The 25220-nt window shown below is 37.0% G+C and overlaps 2 protein-coding genes across 4 annotated transcripts in view; one reads left to right on the forward strand and one right to left on the reverse strand.

Moving 5' to 3' along the window:
* LOC136877498 (nuclear pore complex protein Nup93) overlaps positions 1-22062 on the forward strand; it is a 262104-nt gene extending 240042 nt beyond the window's left edge. For both annotated transcript variants that reach the window (XM_067151599.2, XM_067151600.2), the window contains exon 17: positions 21885-22062. In XM_067151599.2, coding sequence (XP_067007700.1) covers positions 21885-22004 — 120 coding nt within the window. In that variant the 3' untranslated portion in view covers positions 22005-22062. The remainder of the gene's footprint in view (positions 1-21884) is intronic.
* LOC136877499 (ADP-ribosylation factor-like protein 2-binding protein) overlaps positions 22053-25220 on the reverse strand; it is a 50572-nt gene continuing 47404 nt past the window's right edge. For both annotated transcript variants that reach the window (XM_067151602.2, XM_067151603.2), the window contains exon 6: positions 22053-22180. In XM_067151602.2, the coding sequence (XP_067007703.1) occupies positions 22106-22180 (75 nt within the window). In that variant the 3' untranslated portion in view covers positions 22053-22105. The remainder of the gene's footprint in view (positions 22181-25220) is intronic.

Genomic DNA, 25220 nt, shown 5'->3' on the forward strand with positions numbered 1-25220 from the left:
ACTCATTCGGGACAAATATTTCAGGTTCCCTATGGGAATCAACATCTATAGTGTACATAAGGTAAGTTGGAGAGACAGGTTTGAAGTACCGACCCTGGAAAGTTGTCTTCCTGTTACGAGCTGACGATACGACCTGAAGCGAAATAAATATGAACTAATAAAAGTTCAATTTATGTAAGTACATAATGACATACCAGCAAAAAAAAAAAAAAAGTATAAAGTATTCTTTGGCATAATGTTGTTCTTTGTCAAAGAGGAAGCCTATTTCTCTTCATAACCTTAATCATCCAGCCTAGGCTAACCTTAAAATCTGAGAAGCAGGGTGGACCCTAGGCCTAAGATCATAACATGTTGGAGTTACAACTCCGAACAAGAAAGTAGAGTTTATACCTAAATATTTCCTAACAAAGAGATGGAAAAATAAATAATAAATAATAATATTACACCAAACAGCTTTAAATTGATTAATTAAACACAAACATTTAATTTCAAAAAGGAAGAATAGTTACATTAAATTAAATTTACAATGAAAATGCACGCACAAACCATATCGAAGTGTTTAGCATTCACAATTCTCTTGACTCTCAAAAGGACTGTACATGAACTGTGCCAGAAGGGCTTAAGTTCAATTTACAAACATTTGATGGTGAACACAACAGTCTAAAACAAATAAAACTTATCAAGCTTTGGGTATTCTACATGCATCACCCCTCAAGTAATATATATGTATATAAAATAACTTGTCCTGACTGACTGACTGACTGACTGACTGACTGACTGACTGACTGACTGACTGACTGACTGACTGATTCATCAACGCCGAACCAAAACTACTGGACATAAAAGAAATGTTACTTGGGGGATACATTCATATTACAATGTAGGTGCTCACTAAAGGAGGATTTTTGGATATTCCATTGTTAAGGGGGTGAAATGCCTTTGCTGGCAAGATGTATTGTCTACAGTGCACTGTGTCTTCTGGTATGGGCTAGATTAAATTTACTTTCATTGACCAGTCTCAGTCTCATCCTTGGCTTTGACAATATGAAAGTGACTGAGGTATGTGCGATGCTAGTAATACCATTCCTTATGCAGCCAGTCCCTGTAATGAATGGTGTGAAAATGTCGCTCATAGGGTCGGTTGGTGCATGCATTTCAGTGGGCTTCGCAGGCTGATATGTAATAGCAACTTCTGGCTCAGTGAGGAAAGCAATGGGAAACTACCTCACTCCTTATTTCCCTAGTACGCATCTTCAGTGATGCCTAAGCCAGGTATGACAGGTGATGGCGGAGCTGTTGAGGATCAAACCAGCCTTCGGGCTGAATACCCAACATACAACAACAAGGGGGTGAAAAGGGGGGTGAATTTTTAAAATGAGTGTATCTGTGTCTCAAAAACTGAACAGTTTAAAGACATGGAAATTGGTATCTGGAATCTGCTTTAAAAATAAAGAAACACGAATTTTATTGTTTTCCTGTTAAGCGGGGTGAAAAAAGATGAATAACTTTTATGTGGATACTTACACTACCGTTCATTATTTTCAATACACCCTGGTATTTCAGATTTAAAACACAAATCAAACGTTATTTCTCGCAAAAGATAATTATATTAACTTACACATATATAATACAATTACAAACATTATATTTTACTTTCATCAAAGTCTCCTCCTTTGGATTTAATGACTGCCTCATAAACTCGAGGTATGCGGTCAATCAGTTTTTGTAGGTATCGTGAATCTATATGATTCCACACATCCTTAACAATATTTCAGAGATGTTCCTTGCTGGATATATTAGCTTCCCTGATACGTCTGTCCATTTCATCCCAGACCATTTCAATGGGATTGCAATCGGGCCTTTGGGACGGCCATACCATATCTTTCAGTACTTTCTGCTTTTCCTTTGATGCAATGTAGTTCGTACAGTATTCTGACCAATGTTTTGGGTCATTATCCTGTTGTCAGGTGAACCCTTTACCTATTAAGCGCAATCCACTTGGTACTGCATGATACTGAAGTATGCAGTGGTACTGCTTCTGATCCATACATCCTTCTATTTTCATAATGTCGCTAACTCTGTCTTCGGCAAAACATCCCCAAACCATAATAGAACCTCTGCTGTGTTTAACTGTAGGTAGAACACACTGCTGGGATACCGTTTCTCCTACAAATCGGCGAACAAATATTCTCGTTCTGATTCCAAAAATCTCGAACTTCGATTAATCGGTGAATAACACCTTCGTCCACTTTTCTGATGTCCAATTACGATGTTTTCTAGCCCATTCAAGTCTCTTCTGTTTATTTATGGGCTTTAGAAGGGGTTTTCTTGCTATAACACATCCTTTCAAGCCGGCTTCAATCAGTCTCCTTTTTACTGTTGCAACATATAGGTTTGTCGTATTCATTTTTACCAATTCTGCACGAATTTGGGGCGCTGTTTGGAATCTATTTCTCTTACTGGTAATTCTGATATATTTATCATCACTTTTAGTTGTTTTACGAGGTCGTCCTGGTCGTGGTATGTCCTTATTGCTACCTGTTGTCTTCTGGCGGGGAAGGGTGTGTAGGGTGTATTGCACTCTCCTATAGACGTACTACACTGTTTTGCAATTTGGAGAATAGATAAACCTGCTTGGCTAATTGCTACAATTGCAGCACGTTTTTCTATGGATATATCCACTCTTAGAGCCATACTAGCGATGTGCACACTTCAACTGTCACGAAGGAACTGACATGCAGGAACCACATGTTATGTATTGTAGCAATGTTTGCCGTTCGCTGCAGATATCACATCACTACAGGGAACAACACAGATGCACCAAATGCGGCGTCCGTCGGCAAATAGGTAAACAAACATATCCGATAGGTACACAACGTTTATGTACACAACATTGGTTGTTGGGTACTATTGTATCTCGATGACCACAAACAAAAATCATGTCATGTGTACAACTGTTGTACTATTCCTTTGCTTCCTCAACCGTACCACGGTATTAGACCTTATCTACAGAGAACGAGATGTCAATTATTGGGTGTATTGAAATTAATGAGCGGTAGTGTACATCTCAAAAACTGAAGATGTTACAGTCATGAAATTTGGTATTTGGAATCTCCTTTAAAAATACACGTATTTTTTTGTTTTTGGAAAATCTGCTAAGGGGGTGGTGAACAGGAGTGAAAAATGGGGTGAATTCTTAAAATGAGTATATCTCAAAAAAGTAACATGTTACAGACGTGAAAATTGGTATTTGGAATCTCCTGTAAAAGTAAAGAAATACGTGTAATTTGTTTTCTGAAAATCCACTTAAGGGGAAGTGTTAAAGGGGGTAAATTTTTTAAATGAGCATATATACACTATGCATCAAAACTTAACTCGTTACAGACGTGAAAATTGGTATTTTTAATCTCTTTTTAAAACAACAGTAAAACATTTGTTTGTTTTTTGAAAAAAAAATAGGGGGCGTGTGTATAAAAAGGACTAAAAAGGAGTTGAATTCTTTTTATGTGGATACTTATATCTCAAAAACTGAAGATGTTTCAGACATGAAAATTGGTATTTGGAATCTCCTTTAAAAATAAAGAAAAACTTTTTTTTTTTTGGAAAATCTACTTAAGGGGTGGTAAACAGGAGTGACGAAAGGGGTGAATTTTTAAAATGAGTATATCTCATAAACATAACATGTTACAGACGTGAAAATTGCTATTTGGAATCTCTTGTAAAAGTAGAACAACATTCATAATTTGTTTTGTGAAAATTCACTTAAGGGGAAGTCTTAAAGGGGGTAAATTTTCAAAATGAGCAAAGGAGATGAATTTTCGAAATGAGCATGTATACAGTATATCAAAACTATTGTCGCGGCCACCAAATTAGGCGGGTCAGAGAAATTACGCTGTTGCCAAGGTTCTGCAGCAACTGGCGAAGAAATGTCTAACGGAACACATACTTTCGGAGCGCGAGGCAGATTGTTCTCTCTCAAGCTCCTGATGTTACTTCATACAATGTTTCAAAACAAATTATACTACAAGCTCCAGAAAAGACTGCTGATTTCAGTGGTACAACTATTTTTCATATAAACCACTTTAAATAATTATTAACTAAAATTGATGGTTATGAATTTCATGTTTTTGGTCCGTATTGAACAATATATAAGTAATAATAATAATAACTTAAATGTTTCCACCTTTTCAATACAATATATTCACAAATTTACAAAATTATACGGTACTAGTTTCGACCCATCTAGGGGTCATCATCAGCCGTATTGAAGCAAAGATCATTTGTGGCGAAATCCTAAGACAATATTATTTTAAAGAATAACAAGTGAAATGAGATGTTATGGTAATAGTTAATAATACAAGGAATATACATAATAAGAGGTTTTTAACAAAGAATAAAGTATAAATGGGGTGTTGTAAAAATTATAATCATGGAAATCAGTAAGTTCTTGTATTGAAATGAAATATGGCTTAGGAAGAGGGCTTAAGGTGGGGCTGAAGGGTGCGGGAGAAAGTGTAATTGTCTTGGAAAAGTACCTTTGATTAAATTTAGGATTGAGTTTAGGTTGGCTGCATTATTGTTTCTGAGGAAAGTGATAAATAGATCGAAGAGTATGTTGGGTTTCTCTGAGATTTCATTGAGATTGTGACTGGCATTAAAGTATTGGTCTAGGTGTATGTAGTAATTTTCCATTATGTTCAGTAAAGGGCCCTTGTTTGCTAATACGAGGATGTCCATGTCTTGTTCAATATTGGTGAAATTATGGTTATAATCTTGCATGTGTTGGCCGATGGCTGAAAACTTGTTGTATTTTATTGCGTTAGTGTGCTCGTGGTATCTGATAATGAAGTTTCTCCCGGTTTGCCCGATGTAGGTTTTTTTACAGGTGGTACATTTGATCCTATAAACTCCTGATTTTAAAAAACTGCTGGTCTTGTTGATGTGTGAAGTATTGTATAAAACATTCATGTTCTTATTGTTGGTTTTGAAGGCTATTTTAACGCCTTGTTTCTTAAAGATGTTGGTTAACTTGTAGATATCATTGTTGAACGTGAAGGTGGAAAATGTTAGAGGTTTGGTTATTTCTTTTTTGAGGGTAGTTTTTGGGCGATGTTTGTGTTTATTGATTATCCTTTCTATAAAATGATTGCTGAAGCCGTTGAATTTTGCGATTCCGCGGATTGTGTTGAGTTCGTTTTTTAGATCTTTATTGGCGTTAAAATAGCCTTCAAAACCAACAATAAGAACATGAATGTTTTATACAATACTTCACACATCAACAAGACCAGCAGTTTTTTAAAATCAGGAGTTTATAGGATCAAATGTACCACCTGTAAAAAAACCTACATCGGGCAAACCGGGAGAAACTTCATTATCAGATACCACGAGCACACTAACGCAATAAAATACAACAAGTTTTCAGCCATCGGCCAACACATGCAAGATTATAACCATAATTTCACCAATATTGAACAAGACATGGACATCCTCGTATTAGCAAACAAGGGCCCTTTACTGAACATAATGGAAAATTACTACATACACCTAGACCAATACTTTAATGCCAGTCACAATCGCAATGAAATCTCAGAGAAACCCAACATACTCTTCGATCTATTTATCACTTTCCTCAGAAACAATAATGCAGCCAACCTAAACTCAATCCTAAATTTAATCAAAGGTACTTTTCCAAGACAATTACACTTTCTCCCGCACCCTTCAGCCCCACCTTAAGCCCTCTTCCTAAGCCATATTTCATTTCAATACAAGAACTTACTGATTTCCATGATTATAATTTTTACAACACCCCATTTATACTTTATTCTTTGTTAAAAACCTCTTATTATGTATATTCCTTGTATTATTAACTATTACCATAACATCTCATTTCACTTGTTATTCTTTAAAATAATATTGTCTTAGGATTTCGCCACAAATGATCTTTGCTTCAATACGGCTGATGATGACCCCTAGATGGGTCGAAACTAGTACCGTATAATTTTGTAAATTTGTGAATATATTGTATTGAAAAGGTGGAAACATTTAAGTTATTATTATTATTACTTATATATTGTTCAATACGGACCAAAAACATGAAATTCATAACCATCAATGATGTAGCTTACCAGGCAAAACAGAAAGCCTTTTAATATCTAGGCCTAAAATTAAAGATAGCCAAATTACGCAAAGACATCGATTTCCTAAAGCAATGTATATCACTTAACTTGACACCTAATTTTCTAAGAAGCAATAAAAAGAAACATCGGACTTCACCTCAAACCATCAAAACTCAAAACAAAACAAACAAAATATGGTTAAGAGACGAAATTAAATTCTTGTACAGGAAGAAATATTTTTTGAATCAGAAATTATACGACACTCACCTCGCAGCGACTAAACTACTTTCAAACGCACAATGGACACTATTCTATCAAGAAGTAGAGAACAAATTATTCTACGAACTAGCCAAAAAACAGTCAAATTTGGAGAATAAACTCAACAGGCTAAAAAACTGCCAACTACATAACCAACAAACTAGAAACTCCAATAGTAACACGTTCGTTCGTACGCAGTTTCATCCAGCTGTTGTAAATCTATCTAACACGCCCTTAAGTGAAAGTGAACACTTAACTTTATCCAAAGGACCGAAACACAACTGGCCAAACTTGAACAGCCTCAACATAGCCGCTACTATGATCACAGAATCAGAGCTAGCCATCAGCAAAATACCGGAAGACACGCAAAATGAGGTTAGAACCGATGTTAAAAGGAAACTGACTGATATCCTCCACAATTTAACCAACCCCGCAAATAACCTCAATAATAAAGAAAAAATTGCTGAACAAAAGCGCATATACGCCCTCAAGAAGAAAATTAAAGACAACGAACTCATCATAACCAAAGCTGACAAAGGCAATGCAACAGTTATCATGGATAAAAAAGTATATATTGAAAAAACAAAAAACTTTTTCACAGACAGCTCATTTTCCATAATCAAAAAAGACCCCACCCAAAAAATTCAAAAACTACTTAAACAAACTCTTAAAAACACTTCATTTTTATTTACCGAACAGGAAAAATCCAAACTCATACATATGAACCCAGGACTCCCCACTGCTAAAGCTCTTCCCAAAATTCACAAAACCGGAATTCCCATCCGGCCAATTATCAACTATAGACCAAGCCCCTTATACAGAATATCACAATTCATCCAATGTTTCTTAAGAAAAAATTATCAATTCTTATCCAAAAAGTCTATTAAAAACACATCTGAGCTAGTAGAAAAACTAAACAAGTTCAATTTGCAACCGGATCACTCCATCCACTCTTTCGATATTGTAAACATGTACCCAAGCATACAAGTATCAAAATTAATTCCGATAATTATAAACAATTTAAACAAAAACAGCCACTTAAGCAAACTAGAGATACAAGACTTTATCACAATATTAAAACTTATCATCGACAATAACTTCTTCACTTTTGACAATGTCATATATCAACAAAATGGTTTGGCAATGGGGTCACCGGCCTCAGGTATCTTAGCAGAAATATACCTGGACTTCCTCGAATACACCAAAATTGACAACGAATTCGAAAACATTCTCTTTTGGGCCAGATATGTCGACGATGTCTCTGTAATCATGAATGAGAAATCAATTAACGCACCCACCACCCTCTTAAGACTCAACAATATTGATCCTCATATCAAATTCACACTAGAATCCGAATCAAATCAAAAAATCAACTTTCTAGATTTAACCATCACTAGAAACTCAGATTCTTTCAGTTATAAAATTTTCAGAAAACCCACTCAAACAGCCTCCACCATTCGCCAAGATTCAGTGCACCCCCAGTCCCACAAACGAGCCACATACAACAGCCTAGTTCACCGAGCCTTCAGCATACCTATGTCCAATAAAGATCTAAAAAACGAACTCAACACAATCCGCGGAATCGCAAAATTCAACGGCTTCAGCAATCATTTTATAGAAAGGATAATCAATAAACACAAACATCGCCCAAAAACTACCCTCAAAAAAGAAATAACCAAACCTCTAACATTTTCCACCTTCACGTTCAACAATGATATCTACAAGTTAACCAACATCTTTAAGAAACAAGGCGTTAAAATAGCCTTCAAAACCAACAATAAGAACATGAATGTTTTATACAATACTTCACACATCAACAAGACCAGCAGTTTTTTTAAATCAGGAGTTTATAGGATCAAATGTACCACCTGTAAAAAAACCTACATCGGGCAAACCGGGAGAAACTTCATTATCAGATACCACGAGCACACTAACGCAATAAAATACAACAAGTTTTCAGCCATCGGCCAACACATGCAAGATTATAACCATAATTTCACCAATATTGAACAAGACATGGACATCCTCGTATTAGCAAACAAGGGCCCTTTACTGAACATAATGGAAAATTACTACATACACCTAGACCAATACTTTAATGCCAGTCACAATCTCAATGAAATCTCAGAGAAACCCAACATACTCTTCGATCTATTTATCACTTTCCTCAGAAACAATAATGCAGCCAACCTAAACTCAATCCTAAATTTAATCAAAGGTACTTTTCCAAGACAATTACACTTTCTCCCGCACCCTTCAGCCCCACCTTAAGCCCTCTTCCTAAGCCATATTTCATTTCAATACAAGAACTTACTGATTTCCATGATTATAATTTTTACAACACCCCATTTATACTTTATTCTTTGTTAAAAACCTCTTATTATGTATATTCCTTGTATTATTAACTATTACCATAACATCTCATTTCACTTGTTATTCTTTAAAATAATATTGTCTTAGGATTTCGCCACAAATGATCTTTGCTTCAATACGGCTGATGATGACCCCTAGATGGGTCGAAACTAGTACCGTATAATTTTGTAAATTTGTGAATATATTGTATTGAAAAGGTGGAAACATTTAAGTTATTATTATTATTACTTATTAACTAAAATCCTGAATGAATAAATTTAAATCCGTAGAATCGTGTATTGAAAATTTCAGTAAGCGGCCAAGTTTTTATTTCTTCAGCCAATAAAATTTTGTCTGCGGGAAAGATATAAAAAATTGCCTGACTTATATTTCTTATCTGAAACATATTTCCGTGAGTCTTGTATTTTTCCTGGAAAATGGCTCGGAAACCGATCATGTAAACGTCGCTTAGCTGAGGCAGATTGGGATGCGCGCGCCAGCACAGACTGCAGGACACTGTAAATACTTTCAGATTACATATTAATCTGTATCAGTTTTATTACATTATAACTTTAAATATTTGAATTCTGGAAATTGGACTGAGTAATATAAAAAAATAACTACTTTAAAGAATAGGTTTACATTATTTTACAATGAATTAAGAATCGGTTTCTAGCTACAAGGCACTCTTAAGATTTCTTAGTCATTGTCATCACTCATCTCACTATCTGTCGAGTCGTCATTTACATTGATGACGAATGGCTCCATTCTTTCGTCCCTTACTGTTTCCTTGGCTCAATCGTCTGCTTAAAGATTTTTCGGGCGATTGGAGCACTTTTCCCAGTCTGCAGCAGTCACATGGTCGATGGCTTCTGACGTGAGTTTTTCTACATCCTTTATTTTGAATGTCTTGTTCCTCTCTGCCACTTCTCTCTTGACTTTAGTCCAAATCAATTCAATTGGGTTGTATTGGCAGTGGAAGGGTGGCAACCTTACTACCTCATGGCCCCAAGAGAGAGCTACTTCATCAAGTTTTTCCTTGGAGATGAAAGTACTTTTTGGTTGGGTGAATATTTTGCTTCATTAACACATCTCTGGACTGAACAAAGGCTAACATTACACACTGTTGCAGTCAATTCTTGGCTTTTCTTGAAGTTCATAGTCTGCAAAATATTTTATTCGGCCAACTTCTGCACATATTGCTATACATTCACTATTATGGATTTTGTCTGGCTGGCTAAATCCTTCTTCTTAAGCCCTTCCAACCGACAACGCTTCAGAGGAGTTTCTTGTTCGTTTCTGCACTTACTTCGTCCTCTTCAGATGCTAGACCCAAAGAAACACCAGGCTGAACACATTTACTATCCATCTTTAACAGCACTTACGGTGCGAGCTCAGCAGCTGTATGACAGGGAATGACTCGGGTTAAGGTGGTCTGGAGCAGATGGGCTTCAACTAGACAGCACTGCACGATCAGTGTTGCCAATCCGTGCTCGGAGATAAGCGACTCTCGACCATCTGTCGCTTCACCGTTTCCATATCTGACGACAGCGCAGTTTTCCTCACCCGCCTAATTTGGTGGCCGCGACTATAAACACATTACAGACATTAAAATTGGTGTTTTAAATCTCTTTTAAAAATAAAAGTAACACCTATTTGTTTGTTTTCAGAAAAAAAAAAACACTTCATTGGGGAGGGGAGTGTAAAAGGGTCTGCAAAAGAGGTTGAATTCTTTTTATGTGGATACTTATATCTCAAAAACTAAAGATGTTTCAGACATGAAAATTGGTATTTGGTATCACCTTTCAAAGTAAGCACGTATTTTGTTTTCAAAAATCCACCTAAGAGGGGTGTTTTGGGCAAAGAGAAATTAACTTAGTTGATTTATTTTTATTGGGATACTTATTCATCAAATACTGAAGATGTTACAGGCGTGAAAATAGGTATTTGGAATCTACTTTAAAAATAAAGAAACACACATTTTGTTTTCGGAAAAATCCTCAAGGGGGAGGGGTGAGAAGGGGGTTGAATACCTTTTTGAGGATACGTAATTCTCAAAAACTGAAGATGTTACAGTCATGAAAAGTTTCATGTGGTATCTCCTTTAAAAATAAGGAAATACATTTTTTTTGTTTTTGAAAAATCTTCTTAAGTGGGGTGCGGGGGTGAACTGGACTGACAAATGGGGTGAATTTTTTAAATTAGTATATCTCAAAAATGTAACATGTTACAGAGATGAATATTGGTATTTTTAATCTCTTTTAAATGTAAAGTAACACATACTTCTTTGCTTTCGGAAAAATCACTTGGAGGTGGGGGTGTTGGTAAAAAGGACTGAAAAAGTGGGTGAATTACTTTTATTAGGATACTGGTATCTGAAAATCTGAAGATATTACAGACATGAAAATTGGTATTTGGAATCTTCTATAAAAACACAGAAACATGTATTTTGTTTTGTTTTGTAATTTCCATTTAAAGGGGGTGTAAAAAGGACTGAAAATGGGTTGAAATATTTTTATGAGGATACTTACATATCCAAAACTGAAGATGTTACAGAGATGAAAAGTTGTAATTGGAATCTTCTTTACCGGGCAAGTTGGCTGTGCTATTAGGACCGCACAGCTGTGAGCTCGCATCCGGGAGATAGTGGGTTCGAACCCCACCGTCGGCATCCCTGAGGATGGTTTTCCGTGGTTTCCCATTTTCACACCACACAAATGCTGGAGCTGTATCTTAATTAAGGCCACGGCCACTTCCTTCCCATTCCTGGACCTTTCCTGTCCCATCGTCACCATAAGACCTGTTTGTGTCAGTGCAACGTAAAAAAAAAAGGGATCTTCATTAAAAATAAAGATACACTCATTCGTTTGTTTTCTGAAAACCCAATTACAGGTGGGTAAGTGAGTTGAAAAATGAGTTTAATTCTTTGTATGAGGATAGTTATACCACAAAACCGAAGAATGTTACGTATGTAAAAATTGGTATTTGGAATCTCCTGTAATAATAAAGAAACATGCATTTGGGGAGGGGGGAGGGAATTAACATAAGGCGGGTGTAAAAGGAGTCGAATTCTTTTTATGAGGATACAAATGAGAAGTGGACTTAAAACAATACACCGCTAAGGGGTTTTTGACTGGGGAATGAGGAGTGATGTTTATATGAAACTGTTTGAATTACAATGTTAAAATGTCAAATGATATCCTAGGTGCTAAATAACGAAGGTTTTTCTTTTTGCTAGTGGCTTTACGTCGCACCGACACAGATAGGTCTTATGGTGACGATGGGGGATAGGAAAGGCCTAGCAGTTGGAAGGAAGCGGCCGTGACCTCAGTTAAGGTACAGCCCCAGCATTTGCTTGGTGTGAAAATGGGAAACCACAGAAAACCACCGTCAGGGCTGTCGGCAGTGGGATTCGAACCCACTGTCTCTCGGATGCAAGCTCATAGCCGCGCGACCCTAACCGCACGGCCAACTCGCCCGGTAACAGAAGGTTTGAAACAAATTTAACCCTTCAGAGATTTAAATGGGGGTTAAGATCTGAAAACAAATTCCTTCCTCCAAAATGGTTTAACGTACAAAGACAAAATTCCCAATAGCGGTATATATTTTAAAACCTAGGTGTGAAATTGGAAATATTTTTCAACCTTCCACCGTTAAAGTGTCAAAGGAGGTTAGCTCCGTAAACTAAATTATTCATCCCTCCAAAACCGTTTGGCATAGAAAGTTGTAATTTTACGAGAAGGGTCTTCTTTTACGTCCTAGCTGTAAAATACTGTATACTTCAAAACATTTCTCCCCTAGGAGGTTTAGATGGTAGGTGACTCAAAAACACAATATCCATTCTTCTGAAACCGTTTCAGGCATGAACATAACTTTTTTTTGTGGTGTTAATAAATATTTCAAAACATTCACCCCTTGAAAAAGTATTCATTCCTTCATTACTGTTCGAGGTAAAAAAAAAAATTCACAGGTTGGTCGCTTTTACGTCCTAGATGTTTAATCAAATATGGTTCAAAACATTCAAATTGTTCCGTGCGAGGTTCAAGTGAGTGGTAGATTAAAAAATAATCATTCCCCCCCAAAACCGTTTGACGTATGAACTGAGAATGTATTTTACAGGCTCAGCTGACAGTGGACTCTCCAAAATGTAAAACTTTGGATAATAACTTTCATTTTAAAGCCTTAGCAAGGGACGGGTATCTTGCTAGTAATAGCATAAATGCAGTGGGCAATCATGTGCACACATAGTTTAGCAAACGTAAGAGAAACATAAGGATGAGAAAATGAGTCTGGAAATTCCTGCACGTAGTTAAATTACTTAAATCAACATAAGATCCGAAATAAAAACATCTTAATTATTGCAATCCCAAATAAAGAACACCTTACCCCAAGAAAATACATGGCTCCCCAGTGGATCCACAGCCCACACAGACTGTCTGTCTCACAAGAGATACAAACAAGAAGTGATACAGCGACAAGCGTCCCACCAGGCAAAAGCTTGCTATAACTTTTTTTTATTCAGTGGTTCGGATGGGGCCAATCAAAATAAAAGTTTTCAAACCTGGCCCACCTCTCATCCAATAACTTGCAAACACATTTCTCTTACACTGCTTTGTCTCTGAATTTGTTCTAGTCATCAGAAGGACAGTCATCAGAAGGGCAAATAATGAACTACACACGTGTAGGAAACAGTGTCCCTCAAGTACACTTTATACTTGCACAATATTGCTTAGCACTAGAAATGAATGGTACACCATTATAACAACTCCTCGTTTGCAGCGGCCTTTTATTTATATCTTGGTGATGGAGTTCTAGAATATTCGGGACTCTGCTAGAGATGGAACATTCCCATTTCGTGTTCCAGAAGGTGCAGGCAGAAACCAGACGAACAAAACAATAAAGGGGAGAGGCTGTCACTCTGCCCTCAGGCTGGGAGCTACCAGTTGACTTGCTAGTTCCTTCCAGAAAATACCAAAGGGGGCTACGACAGGGCTGATGGTCATTTGAGCACGTAACAGTTTGCTCGAACTATATAATTAGCTATCAGTGTTGCAGGCAACCAAACGAATAAGTTAGCTCGCAATAAATAACATCAGTATTATAACAGTCCATAAATATCAACTTAGTTAATAGGGTTTTTTGTCTATGTATTGACATGAAATTGCCTACTACAGTGACACTCGTCTTTTATTGTAGTTATCATCGCCCGCCCTTGTAAATAAAATGTCGTATTGTAGTGACTATCTAACCTAACGTGTCTTCCATTTCACCCAGACTTGCACCAGGCAACATGAAAACCCAATTGGAGAGCCTCTCACCTGTCCCCACCAATAGTTTAAATCAGAAGAATTGAAATTTTGCCTCCAGCTTCTAATTATACCAAACATACTATTAGTATTAACTTAAAATATTAACGTGGAGGTAATGAATAGTAATGTTTATACGTTTGTGATTTAAAACTTACTTCAAAACATACCAGAGCAGAGATTTGTAAAGGTATTTTATTTTGTTACCACAATTTCCAAATTCTAAGGCCTGCTGGCTGATATATCCGTGCTTCACTACGGAATTCTACACTCTATACAGAATTCTAGGTTAAGTAGTGTACACGTTGTGAATAAGATTGTATTAAATTGCATAGCTCTTAATGTTATGCCAGAAATGTCACTGGGAAGTCACCATACATCTTTTCTCATGTGAAGACTGGGTTAGGGAATTTTCATTGTAATGGTAGGCCTATTTGCCTACCATCAGTCGCAAATTGGGGAGTTTTCATTATAATGGCAGACACTCTCCACCTGCCTTTTTACATACTCCGCAGTTTTCTAAACTGAAATCAAGATACAGCATTACAATGCCGTCGGTAGGAATGTCGCAATTAAAATCAATGCCATGATATGAAATAATCAAATGAAAAACCACATATTTTCTCACTTTTAACGAACAGTACTTTGCTGCTGATCTAACAGCCCAAAGTCCCATAGCTGGAATGACCAGGCTGCAGACAGCCAATAGTATGCACACAGCTAATTCCAATCAGCACCTCAGAGTAGGGATCCAATAGCTGGAATACTGTGATGGACCAGTGTGTTACGTATCAGCAGTATCAGAAAATGTATGAACCAGAGAAAAGGCATGCTAAAGAAGAAAGTTATCTAACTCCCCAGCTGTTTCCCACCAATATCCGAGCAGGCTGTTATACTCAGTACGCAGCTGTAATCCCATCTATCGGAGATAAGTGGCAGCAGAAGGGACAAAGAACATCACAACAGTGGTCAATGTACCGGTACTGTTATTGTTGATCAGTTATACATACCTACCAACTTTCCCGATTTAGGCGGGAGACTCCCGATTTTCGACAGTTTTTCCCGCCTCCCGATTTTAGCTTCTTTTTCGGTGAACATCAAATCTTTATTTTCAAATCCCGCCACTTCAGCTTTTTTTACGCTCATTGGCCGCTTTCAAACGAAATATCGACATTTATTAATGCGAGAAATGTGCGCGAATGTGCGATGATTATTGAAACCTCTATATCGATTGTCAGTCTCTCGTTCTCGCGTGCTATGTTCGTGTTCGTTCACATCAGTCCAGTCGATTCTAGAGATTCAGATTCTAGTCGCTAGATATGAAAAATGAAATGGCGTACGGCTTTTAATGCCGGGAGTGTCTGAAGACATGTTTGGCTCGCCAGGTGCAGGTCTTACGATTTGACGCCTGTAGGCGACCTGCGCATCGTGATGAGGATGAAATGATGCTGAAGACAACACATACATCCAGCCCCCATGCCAGAGAAACCCGGGACCGCTGTGGCCAAAAGCCAGCGCGCTAACCATTTAGGCATGGAGCCGGACCGCTAGATATGGATTTTTTTCTTTTTAATTACAGAATTTTAATGATAACGACTAGTTACTTTTTTAGAGATTTTAGGAAACATTTGGAGAAATTTCTGACTAATTTTAATTTATCTCAATATAAATAAAATAAGAGTGTCTGTACATTGCACAGAATTTAAAAATAATATTTCTGCACCGGTCGTGACCACAGTAACAAGGAGAAATGCACGCTTTAATTTTCCGTAATGTCTCTCTCTCTGTCTATGTATGCCCATCACTAGAAAACGGCTAAAGAGAATTGAATGAAAATCGGTATATAAAGTCTGGGAATAAGTCGCTACAATTTAGGCCATAAATAATTGTATTCACGCCTAGTGAAATTGTAGTTTAGGGGAAGGCCTAAATTTTAATTCTCAAATATTTGTTATTATTGGCCCTATCGATAAATACTACATAATTAAAGTTATCAAAATTCCTATCATTTATGTCTTATACATTTTTACCGTACCAGCTATGATAACAGACATATTCATGAATTTGGATTTTTGTTACCAAGTCCATATCCACGCCGTAGTACGAGAAAATGGGTGAACAGAATTTAATGAAAATCGGTATTTGAAGTTGGGAAGTAAGGAACTGTAGTCTACGCTGTAAATCATGTTGTTCACCCTGTTCGAAATGGTAGTTTAGGGGAAGGTGCCAAAAATTTAATTTTAATTGCCTATCTTATTGGCCATATCGAAAAGTACTACATAACAAAAGTTATAGAGAGTACAATGTCTGGTTATTATGTCTTATTCCGTTTTACCATACCGACTATAATAATATTGGTGGTGATGGTGATTAAATTATGAAGATGATTATGTGAATGAGAAAGTAGTCATGAAGGAACGATCACTTAAATAACAACATAAGAGGGAATAATGAAAGAAAGGAGGACTCACATGAGATGCTCTAATATCACAGTCGGAAGAAAACTAAATGCGAAGGCCTGCAATATAGAAAGCTCATAAAATTGATCAACTATAACATTACATTGTGATGTCCTTTTTGTATTCTGCTTCCATTTATCTCCGATAGATGGGATTACTTCTGCGTACCTAGTATAACAACCTGAATATTGGCGGGAAGTAGCTGGGGAGTTAGATTTCTCTCTTCTTTAGCATGCTATTCCTCTAGTTCATAAATTTTCTGATACTGCTGGTACGTAACACACTGGGTCATCATAGTATTCCAGGTTTTTGATCCCTTCTCTGAGGCAGTGATTGGAATGAGCGGTGTGCACACTTAAAACGGAATAATGACACAAAAGTGCTTGCGGCTGGCTGCGGCCTGATCGTTCTAGCTCTGGAAAATGAAATGGCGTATGGCTTTTAGTGCTGGGAGTGTCCGAGGACAAGTTCGGCTCGCCAGATGCAGGTCCATCTGACTCCTGTAGGCGACTTGCGCGTCGTGATGAGGATGAAATGATGAAGAGGACGACACATACACTCAGCCCCCGTGTCGGCGAAATTATCATAGTCTATTAGCTTCATCTCCGTATTGATTGCTACTACAACATAAAGATAATTGAGAAGTCTCCACCTTATCAATACATTAATTTATTTACTTTAAAGTAGTAAATTCACTACCGGTTTCGATCCTTATGGGATCATCCTCAGCTGACACATAAAGAAATAGTTACAAAAACATCACATATGAAAGATTACACCTTGTAAAACTAGTCCAATTAAATCAGACGTTAAAAGTTGTTTGTTAAAATATTAGTGAGTATATCTTTGGTTAAAAGCACCTGTTGTTTGAGGCATATGACCCCACTATGTCTAGACTATTATACATTAAATGGATTTTACATTTGTTTACATTAGTGTTTAGGATATTACACGTAATATAATTGATCCATTTGATTCAAACATTCAGAATTGCTTGTTAAAATGATAAATATGTCTATCTTTGGCTTAAAAAGTACTTGTGTTAAGGCATATCGTCACATTGTGCCTATATTATTGAACATGGAATGAAGTTTGCACTTATACACACTAGTAATTGTAAATTTGTTGTAATGTCTAGAAAGTATTTGTTGTTTCAGGCTTGTCATTTCATTATATCTGATCTATGAAATGTCAATAGGATTATTTACAGTTTTGCATTGATATTTAGGATATTTCACTTTTGTATAACTAGTCCAATTGGAACAAACATGAAATGCTTATTGAAATGGAACTTTCTTGGCTAAAAAATGCTTGTTATATGATACGTGTTACCTCATGCACCTATTTTATTGTGCATAAAATGGGGTTTACATTTGTTAACATTAGTACCATGAGATTGTTATTGTCTATAGTATGTACATGAAAATTTTTTTATCTGACATGGCAAGCCGGTTAAAAGTAGATAAAATAGTAAACTAATGGAATAGGTCCAGTTTCTTATTCATACAGTTTGTTTTTACCACTTTGCACTAGTAAATTGGTAAGTGTATAGCATATGTATGCTAAATTTAATGTTTATATTGTTTTTCCATTTATTACAATTTTCAAAAATTGCTGCTAGTGATAAAGTTATCTTGGTCTATAAATATCGTTGAGAGAAGTTGCGTGTGTCGTTGCTGAGTTAAATGGTGACTATTATGAGTTGAATTTCGTTAGAAGCGCCGTGCATCTTGATGAAATTTAAATTATGTGGTTGTTGGCCAATACACGTTTATTGTGATGATAGCGTGGAGGCTTCTTGTATGTTGTAGGGTATATGTATCTGCAAGTAGAAATAATAGGTGTAAGAGATGGTGTATTATGGACTGTGGAAAGTGAGTTTTGTATGTTATATTACTTACGTTGAGTGTTGATGCTGTGTGCTCTGCGCGGCTGCCTGTCAAGATCTGTTACGTGTTATCCTAGGACTGTAGTTTGCGGCGGCGGAGGGAAGGTTTGGAGGGATGGGTGGAGCGCTTGTGAGGGGAGCAGGGTTGGAGGAGAGAAGATCTTTGAGCGGTTCATTTGTATGTGTGGGTTGTTGTTTGTTAATTCTTTTTAAATAATAATTTGTTAGGAGGGGAATGTCTGCATCGAAAAGAATATTGTTTTTATGTGTGGTTTCATTTAAGTTGAAATCTGGGTTGACGTATTGGTCTAGGCTTATGCAGAATTCTTCTAGTATACTGAGCAAGGGGCTCTTCGGATTGGTATTGAGGATTTGCATGTGAAATTACCAAGGCCGTGAAAGGGCCTAAAATGGCTTGAAAGTTTTTAAACATTTGCAGGTGCTGTAGATTGTCAAACATGTTGACGAATTTGCCACAAGGATACAAACATTTACTGTACCTTCCTTTGTAATTCAGGAACATTCCTGACCGGAAAATGGATTCTTTCAGTATACCCAGGAGGAGACTAGGTTACATAGGAGAATAATGGACTCTGTCGTGGAGGGTAAAAACGATAGAGGGAGTCTAAGACGACTATGATTAGACTAATTTTCTAATGATTTAAAGATAAGAGGTATGGAACTAAACGAGGTCACAGAGGATTTTGGAGGTGTATAGTAAATTCACAGAAGCTTGCAGACTGAATGCTGAAAGGCTTAACAGTATATCTGTGTTTGTTTTCTGTGTACCATATGTGATGATAGAACAATGCTATCATGTGTTATTTATTTTCCGTTATGAACAAAAGATGTTTCTACATCTTGAATATTCAGTAAGGCATACAAACAGAATGCTCATTGAATTCAAAAAGTTTTATAAAATTGTCATGATGTTAGTAGATACAATATAGTATCCAATATGGCATCATATCATAGAAGCTTCCTCATAATGCCAGGCTGAGTGGCTCAGACGGTTGAGGCGCTGGCCTTCTGACCCCCAACTTGGCAGGTTCGATCCTGGCTCAGTCCGGAGGTATTTGAAGATGCTCAAATACGTCAGCCTCGGGTCGGTAGAGTTACTGGTACGTAAAAGAACTCCTGCGGGACTAAATTCTGGCATCTCGGCGTCTCCAAAAACCATAAAAGAGTAGTTAGTGGAATGTTAAGCAAATAACATTATTACTACTTCCTCATAATGAATTTTTAGTAACTTTATATTATTAACATGAGAAATAAAACATTATAGCACTTAATTAGGATTCCCTACATAAGTTTTTGTCACGTTAACTTACTGCAAATATTTCCCAGGATGGCAACATGCATGCAAGACAGCTATAAATATCTATACATTTGCATCTATTCCTCTCCTTCTTCCCCTTTTCTCACACCTGTGGGGTTGTGCGTGTGAACTGTCACACCTGCAGATTTGGCCCTGTTTCATGGCCTTTCTGATACCAATCCTGTCTGGAGGAATGCAATCACAATTGCCTGTTTCTGTAGTGGTTGGTAGTGTGGCGTGTTGTCTGGATGTGAAAAGAAGAGTGTTAGGACAGACACAAATACCCAGTCCCAGAGCCAGAAGAATTATTCAGAAACGATTAAAATCTCCAATCTGGCTAGGAATCGAACCCAGGACCCTCTAAACTGAAAGCCTCAACGCTAACCATACAGCCAAGGAGTCAAACTAGGTATTACTTTTTTCTCTTAATTTATATGTATAAAGCCCATTTTTGATGTGAGTGTAGACTTATATTTTCTCTGGATTCTTCACACCTTAAGGTACTTGTCGTAACGGGTCACCTATTTTTGTATGCCTTCATCATAGAATGCTACCGCCTGTGGTGAAAGCCATGTCTGGACTACTCCTTTGAGATAATCATAATTAAAACACTTGCCACGAAGGAATATTTTCAGGTGGAGGAAATCTGGATTTGGGGTTGGGGGGTGGCTGCCACTGTTCCCAACAAATGATGTGATGAAGTCCTGGGTTTAATTGGCTGTGCGTGGTACAGTATTGTCATGAAGCAAGGTGATTCAACAGGAAAGCATTCCATGCCTTTTGTTCTGAATCACGCGACACAGGTTCTGTACCATCACACAGTAGCCTTCTTTGTTAATTGTTGCATTCCAAGGCAAGAATCAAACAAGGAAGGTGCCTCATCTGTCCCAGAAACCCGTGCACCATGATCTTCTGGGTGGAAATGTCTGTCTTAATTGTTTCTTCACTGATGACATCGAATGCCTCCACTCCAAAGATTGCTGCTTTGATTCAGGAGTGATGTGTGATATCCATGTTTCATCTCCTGTAACAAAGGGGTTTAACATATCACCCCCTTCCTCAGCATATTTTGTGAGAAAGGCCAGTGCACAGACCGTTCGTTTGGTCTTGTGTCCTTTAGTGAGGTGTTTTGGCACCCATCATGCACACTATTTCAGAAAGCCTGTGTGACAAGTTGGTGAGTTCGATCCCGCTTAACCCGGTGGTATTTGAAGTTGCTCAAACACTCCTGTCTGTCCTCACAAACTTTTGCTTCAACGACAGACATTCAACCACTCATATGTTGACGACCTTTATTGAACATTCAAACCCATTTTCTGAACATTCCATCCATCATTAAACTTTCATCATACATCTCACAACACTTGATGATTAATGTTAGCTGGTTTAATGTTTCATGCATCCAAGAAATTAATCACAGTCAGTCTCTCTCAGTTGGGGTATAGCTGCCTCTGTGGATCAGCGGTAGAGTGTCGGCCTCCGGATCCCAAGATAGCGGGTTCAAACCCGGCAGAGGTAGTCGGATTTTTGAAGGGCGGAAAAAAGTCCATTCGACACTCCATGTCGTACGATGTCGGCATGTAAAAGATCTCTGGTGACACATTTGGTGTTTACCCGACAAAATTCATTAAAACTCAGCCATAGACGCCCAAGAGAGTTTCGGTTTACTCGGTCTGCCATCTAGTGGGGACCTAGAGTAAAACGGAACGTCGAAATTGACGAGCAGACAGCCAGATGGCGTCAAATTGAAATGTCTGCACACGGTAGCTGAGGCCATACGATTATTATTATTATTTTAGTTGGGGTATTGTTCTATTGTCTTGAACATTTTGACCACTCACTACAAGATGGCCATATTATGTTAATGTCTCCAACGTTGCATGTGGAGCTTCAACAGATGAAGGAAGCCATTGCGCTTACTTAACATCGCAATTGCAATGCTGCACTGGAGCTATATGGAAATGCTACATACCAAAAAAAGTGTTTCTTTTAGGTCAGTCATCATTATATTCACTACAGTTCTTTGGTGTTTCCGGCATTTAGAGTAGCGATTGTAAAATGTATCATCGACAATTCCAGGGTCAACGTTAAGTCTAATTTGATATGAAAATTATTCTCATATTTGTGTTATATATTACTTGCTCTGATTACAAGAAAATGTTCATTTAGTTTTCTGTTTTATTCCAGCATCTGCAGTATTTAAGAGCGAAAGCCCAAGCCATTATAAGTTTTGCTGGTGCTGTACCATATCACATGCCTGGTGATACAAATAGTCGTCTAGTACAAATAGAAATAATGATGAACTGAAAAGAAGAGAGATTCCGGTTTGTGTAATTTTGGATAAAATAAAAAGAATTTTAATGTTTTTTGTTTATTTTTTCCATTGAACTTTTACATGAATAAGTAAATTACATCCCATTTTGTTCATAGTAGTTTGTCACACTACACAAGTCACTGAGGTCTTGCACAGTTCCTTCTTTAATCTGTAAAAGAAAACACAATCATTACATAAGCAGTGTTTAGCCAAGATATCGAACCAACTTACAAACTACTGCATCCTATATCATTTCTCAGGGTCATTAATTAGTGTATTACAAAGAGATTATTAGATATCCAGTGAAAATTCCATTTAAATATTACCTCCATATTTTGTACCTTAAATTGAATGAAACAAAGATCCTTTACATGTAATGTGAATTATGATTTGTACTGTTCACTGACTTGAGATTGGAACATTTTAATACTGTAGAACTTGGTCCATCCAAGGGGCCTGATAAATTATGTAGCTAAAAATGAGTCACTGTAACCAAGATTTATGCTATCAGTCGAGTGGAGTGAAAAATGATACAGAACAAAACTTAATTAGGCTTATTGTAGATTATAGTCACTTAAAAAAAAAAAAAAAAAAAAAAAAAAACAGCAGCTGCACGATATTGTATAAAATCCTCACAGGTACACTTTTCTCAAACAATTCAACTATAGATATAATGTTGTGGGTATCCACAGGGTTTGTAATCTACATGGGTGTTAATAATTAATTATTATGAAAATGTAATTATTATATTTTCATAATAACTAAAATTAAGTCTGATAAAATATTAAAAGCAAGGATCATACTATACCATTTAATTTAAAGACTGACAATAAAGGTACAAAATTCAAGTATGTACAGCATAAAATACAGTATTTAATTTTATAAAGGACTTTTAGGTTGTACAACTACAGTATGGTATGTACAGTACTTCTCAAGCTTCTTTATTTAGGAATAATAATGAGTAATTTTTGTCTTCCCTTGCTTGCCTAATACACACTTTCTAAATAGCCTGCCTGGTGGTCATGATTATTAAGGTGTCAAGTCTACATGTCTGACAATGCGGTTAGCTGGTTCAAGTCCAGTTGATGGAAAAAATTTTCACCATCAGAATGTTGGCCGGCAGGGTACGGGAGGTGCTGGTATACAATTTCTAATTTCTAGATTGCATGCTAAAAACCTGGATTCAGTTTCTGACCTGTCTGCAGTGGTCATATGGAATGAGGGCATATGATTCTGTTGATGGAGGTTTGTCCCATCTGGTGGGGATTTGAAGCCTTGAGCAGACCTCTTGATGTTACATGATGGGAGTTGACTGTGCTGACACCATGTTTCACCTTCTTCCTACCTCATTATCACCATCATATCACCCCTAGATGCGCAGGTAGGTCGCCTATGGGTGTCAGACAGAACGACCTTCACCAGGTGAGCTGAACATATGCTCAGACACTCCTGGCACTGAAAGCCATATGCTAAATAAACTTTTTAAATTGTCATATCTACTCACCTCTAACACCCCCTTTTGTTTCTAATTTTCCTTCAAAAATAGGGGAGGGTATAATGGGTAAAAGCTTCACATAATATAGGTTAGGCTGGCATGGTTTAGAAAAGGAACATCTAATGACTTTAAATCAACACACAAAACCGTTATTTAAATTTGCACTTCATTTACACAAAAGTTATATTAGCACCTTTTAAACAATTAGCACAGCTGACTGGTCACCATGACTAAATACTGCTAGCTGCAGCTGCATAGCGTTGCACAGTGTTCAAGGTTGCGCAGCATTGCAATGTCCAAAGTGTTGCAACAAAGCAGTGAAAATTTATTATATTAACTATAGTGGTTTGATATATTTGGTCCGTATGGACTTCAAACCAACCTGAAATATACAGTTCCACCTTGTCAACACTTTTTACAGTCTTTTTATTGTTTTGCTAAGTTCTCTACATGTTTTGAAAACCTATATGCTCTTCTTCAGCGGTTGTTTGATCTACCAAGTCCTAGAAGTTAGGTGGAACTGTATGTTTCAATTCATTTGGTGATAGATTAAAGTGGTGAAATTCAATCACTCTATCGTTATAATCTGATGGAAGCCACTGGCACATCATTGTCTTCCTCTGCAACCTTAGTCCATTCCGTTGTATAAAAGCATTCTGAACAACGTCTACTTGCTTTAAAATCTTTCCGCTCAATACCAAGACTTGATTATTTTAACCATGATGGTTCGATTCTGTCCGTATTGACTTACATTCAATCTATGAAAAACACTTTCTGCCTTGTCGATACTTCACAATGTTACCTCCCGTACATGTTCCGAGAACTCAACTCTTCCCTTCCTCAGAGGTACAAAACATCAACAAAAACCCTCGGACTTGCTCTTATAATCTATCTTGATTCTATCCTATGCTCTTAAGTTAACCCTTGCCAAGCGGATAAGTTTCTGCCTGTGAGCGTAATTATTTTTGTACAAATATTTTTCATTAACACACATGAAAATGCAAAAATGTAAGTATTCTATGGTTTATTGAGTCATTCATACCTGATTTCAGGAGGTCACCTTGTAGGTATCCATATAATCTTGAAAAAATAAATCTTTAACTGCTGGTTTAGTGCAAAATTGTCACAAGGCACAACATAAAGTAGTCCCAATTAAGATTACTAAACAGCTGAGCTATAATTCACTATGGCTACTACTATAAATATTGAACTGGCAAATTCACTAATAAACATGTACAGTAACAATCTAACTAGTATTTATGATGCAATTTTATACATATGATATTGAGTCTTCCCTGACTTTCACTTGTATGATACATTTCAAACCATGTATCAGGGTGTAAGAATGGCTTTGCTGTGCAAATTTTGCAATAATAAATAGTCTTTTTTCTTACTTTTTGGGCCTTACAGACAACACAGGCCATAGAACCCTTTTTTCATCGTCTGTGTCTGCTCTGTCACTTAGGTTATTTTCGCACTCACTTGCAACGATTTCACTTTTCGTGCTTTCCCACTTATTATGACTCATTTCCGGGTATTCAACACCACTATTTAATAATTGTGACTCTATTTCACTCTTGTTTTGAATATATTTCTGCGACATAATGTGTAGAAAAGGCAAAACATGAACTTTCACAGTGTCAACAAACTTACATGAAGTACACCAGCATGGAAACTGTGCTTCAGAACAAACACCTTCTTTTTTTAAATTCCA

Source organism: Anabrus simplex, chromosome 7 (genome assembly GCF_040414725.1).
Source record: "Anabrus simplex isolate iqAnaSimp1 chromosome 7, ASM4041472v1, whole genome shotgun sequence".
In the NCBI taxonomy this organism is placed as follows: Eukaryota; Metazoa; Arthropoda; class Insecta; order Orthoptera; family Tettigoniidae; genus Anabrus; species Anabrus simplex.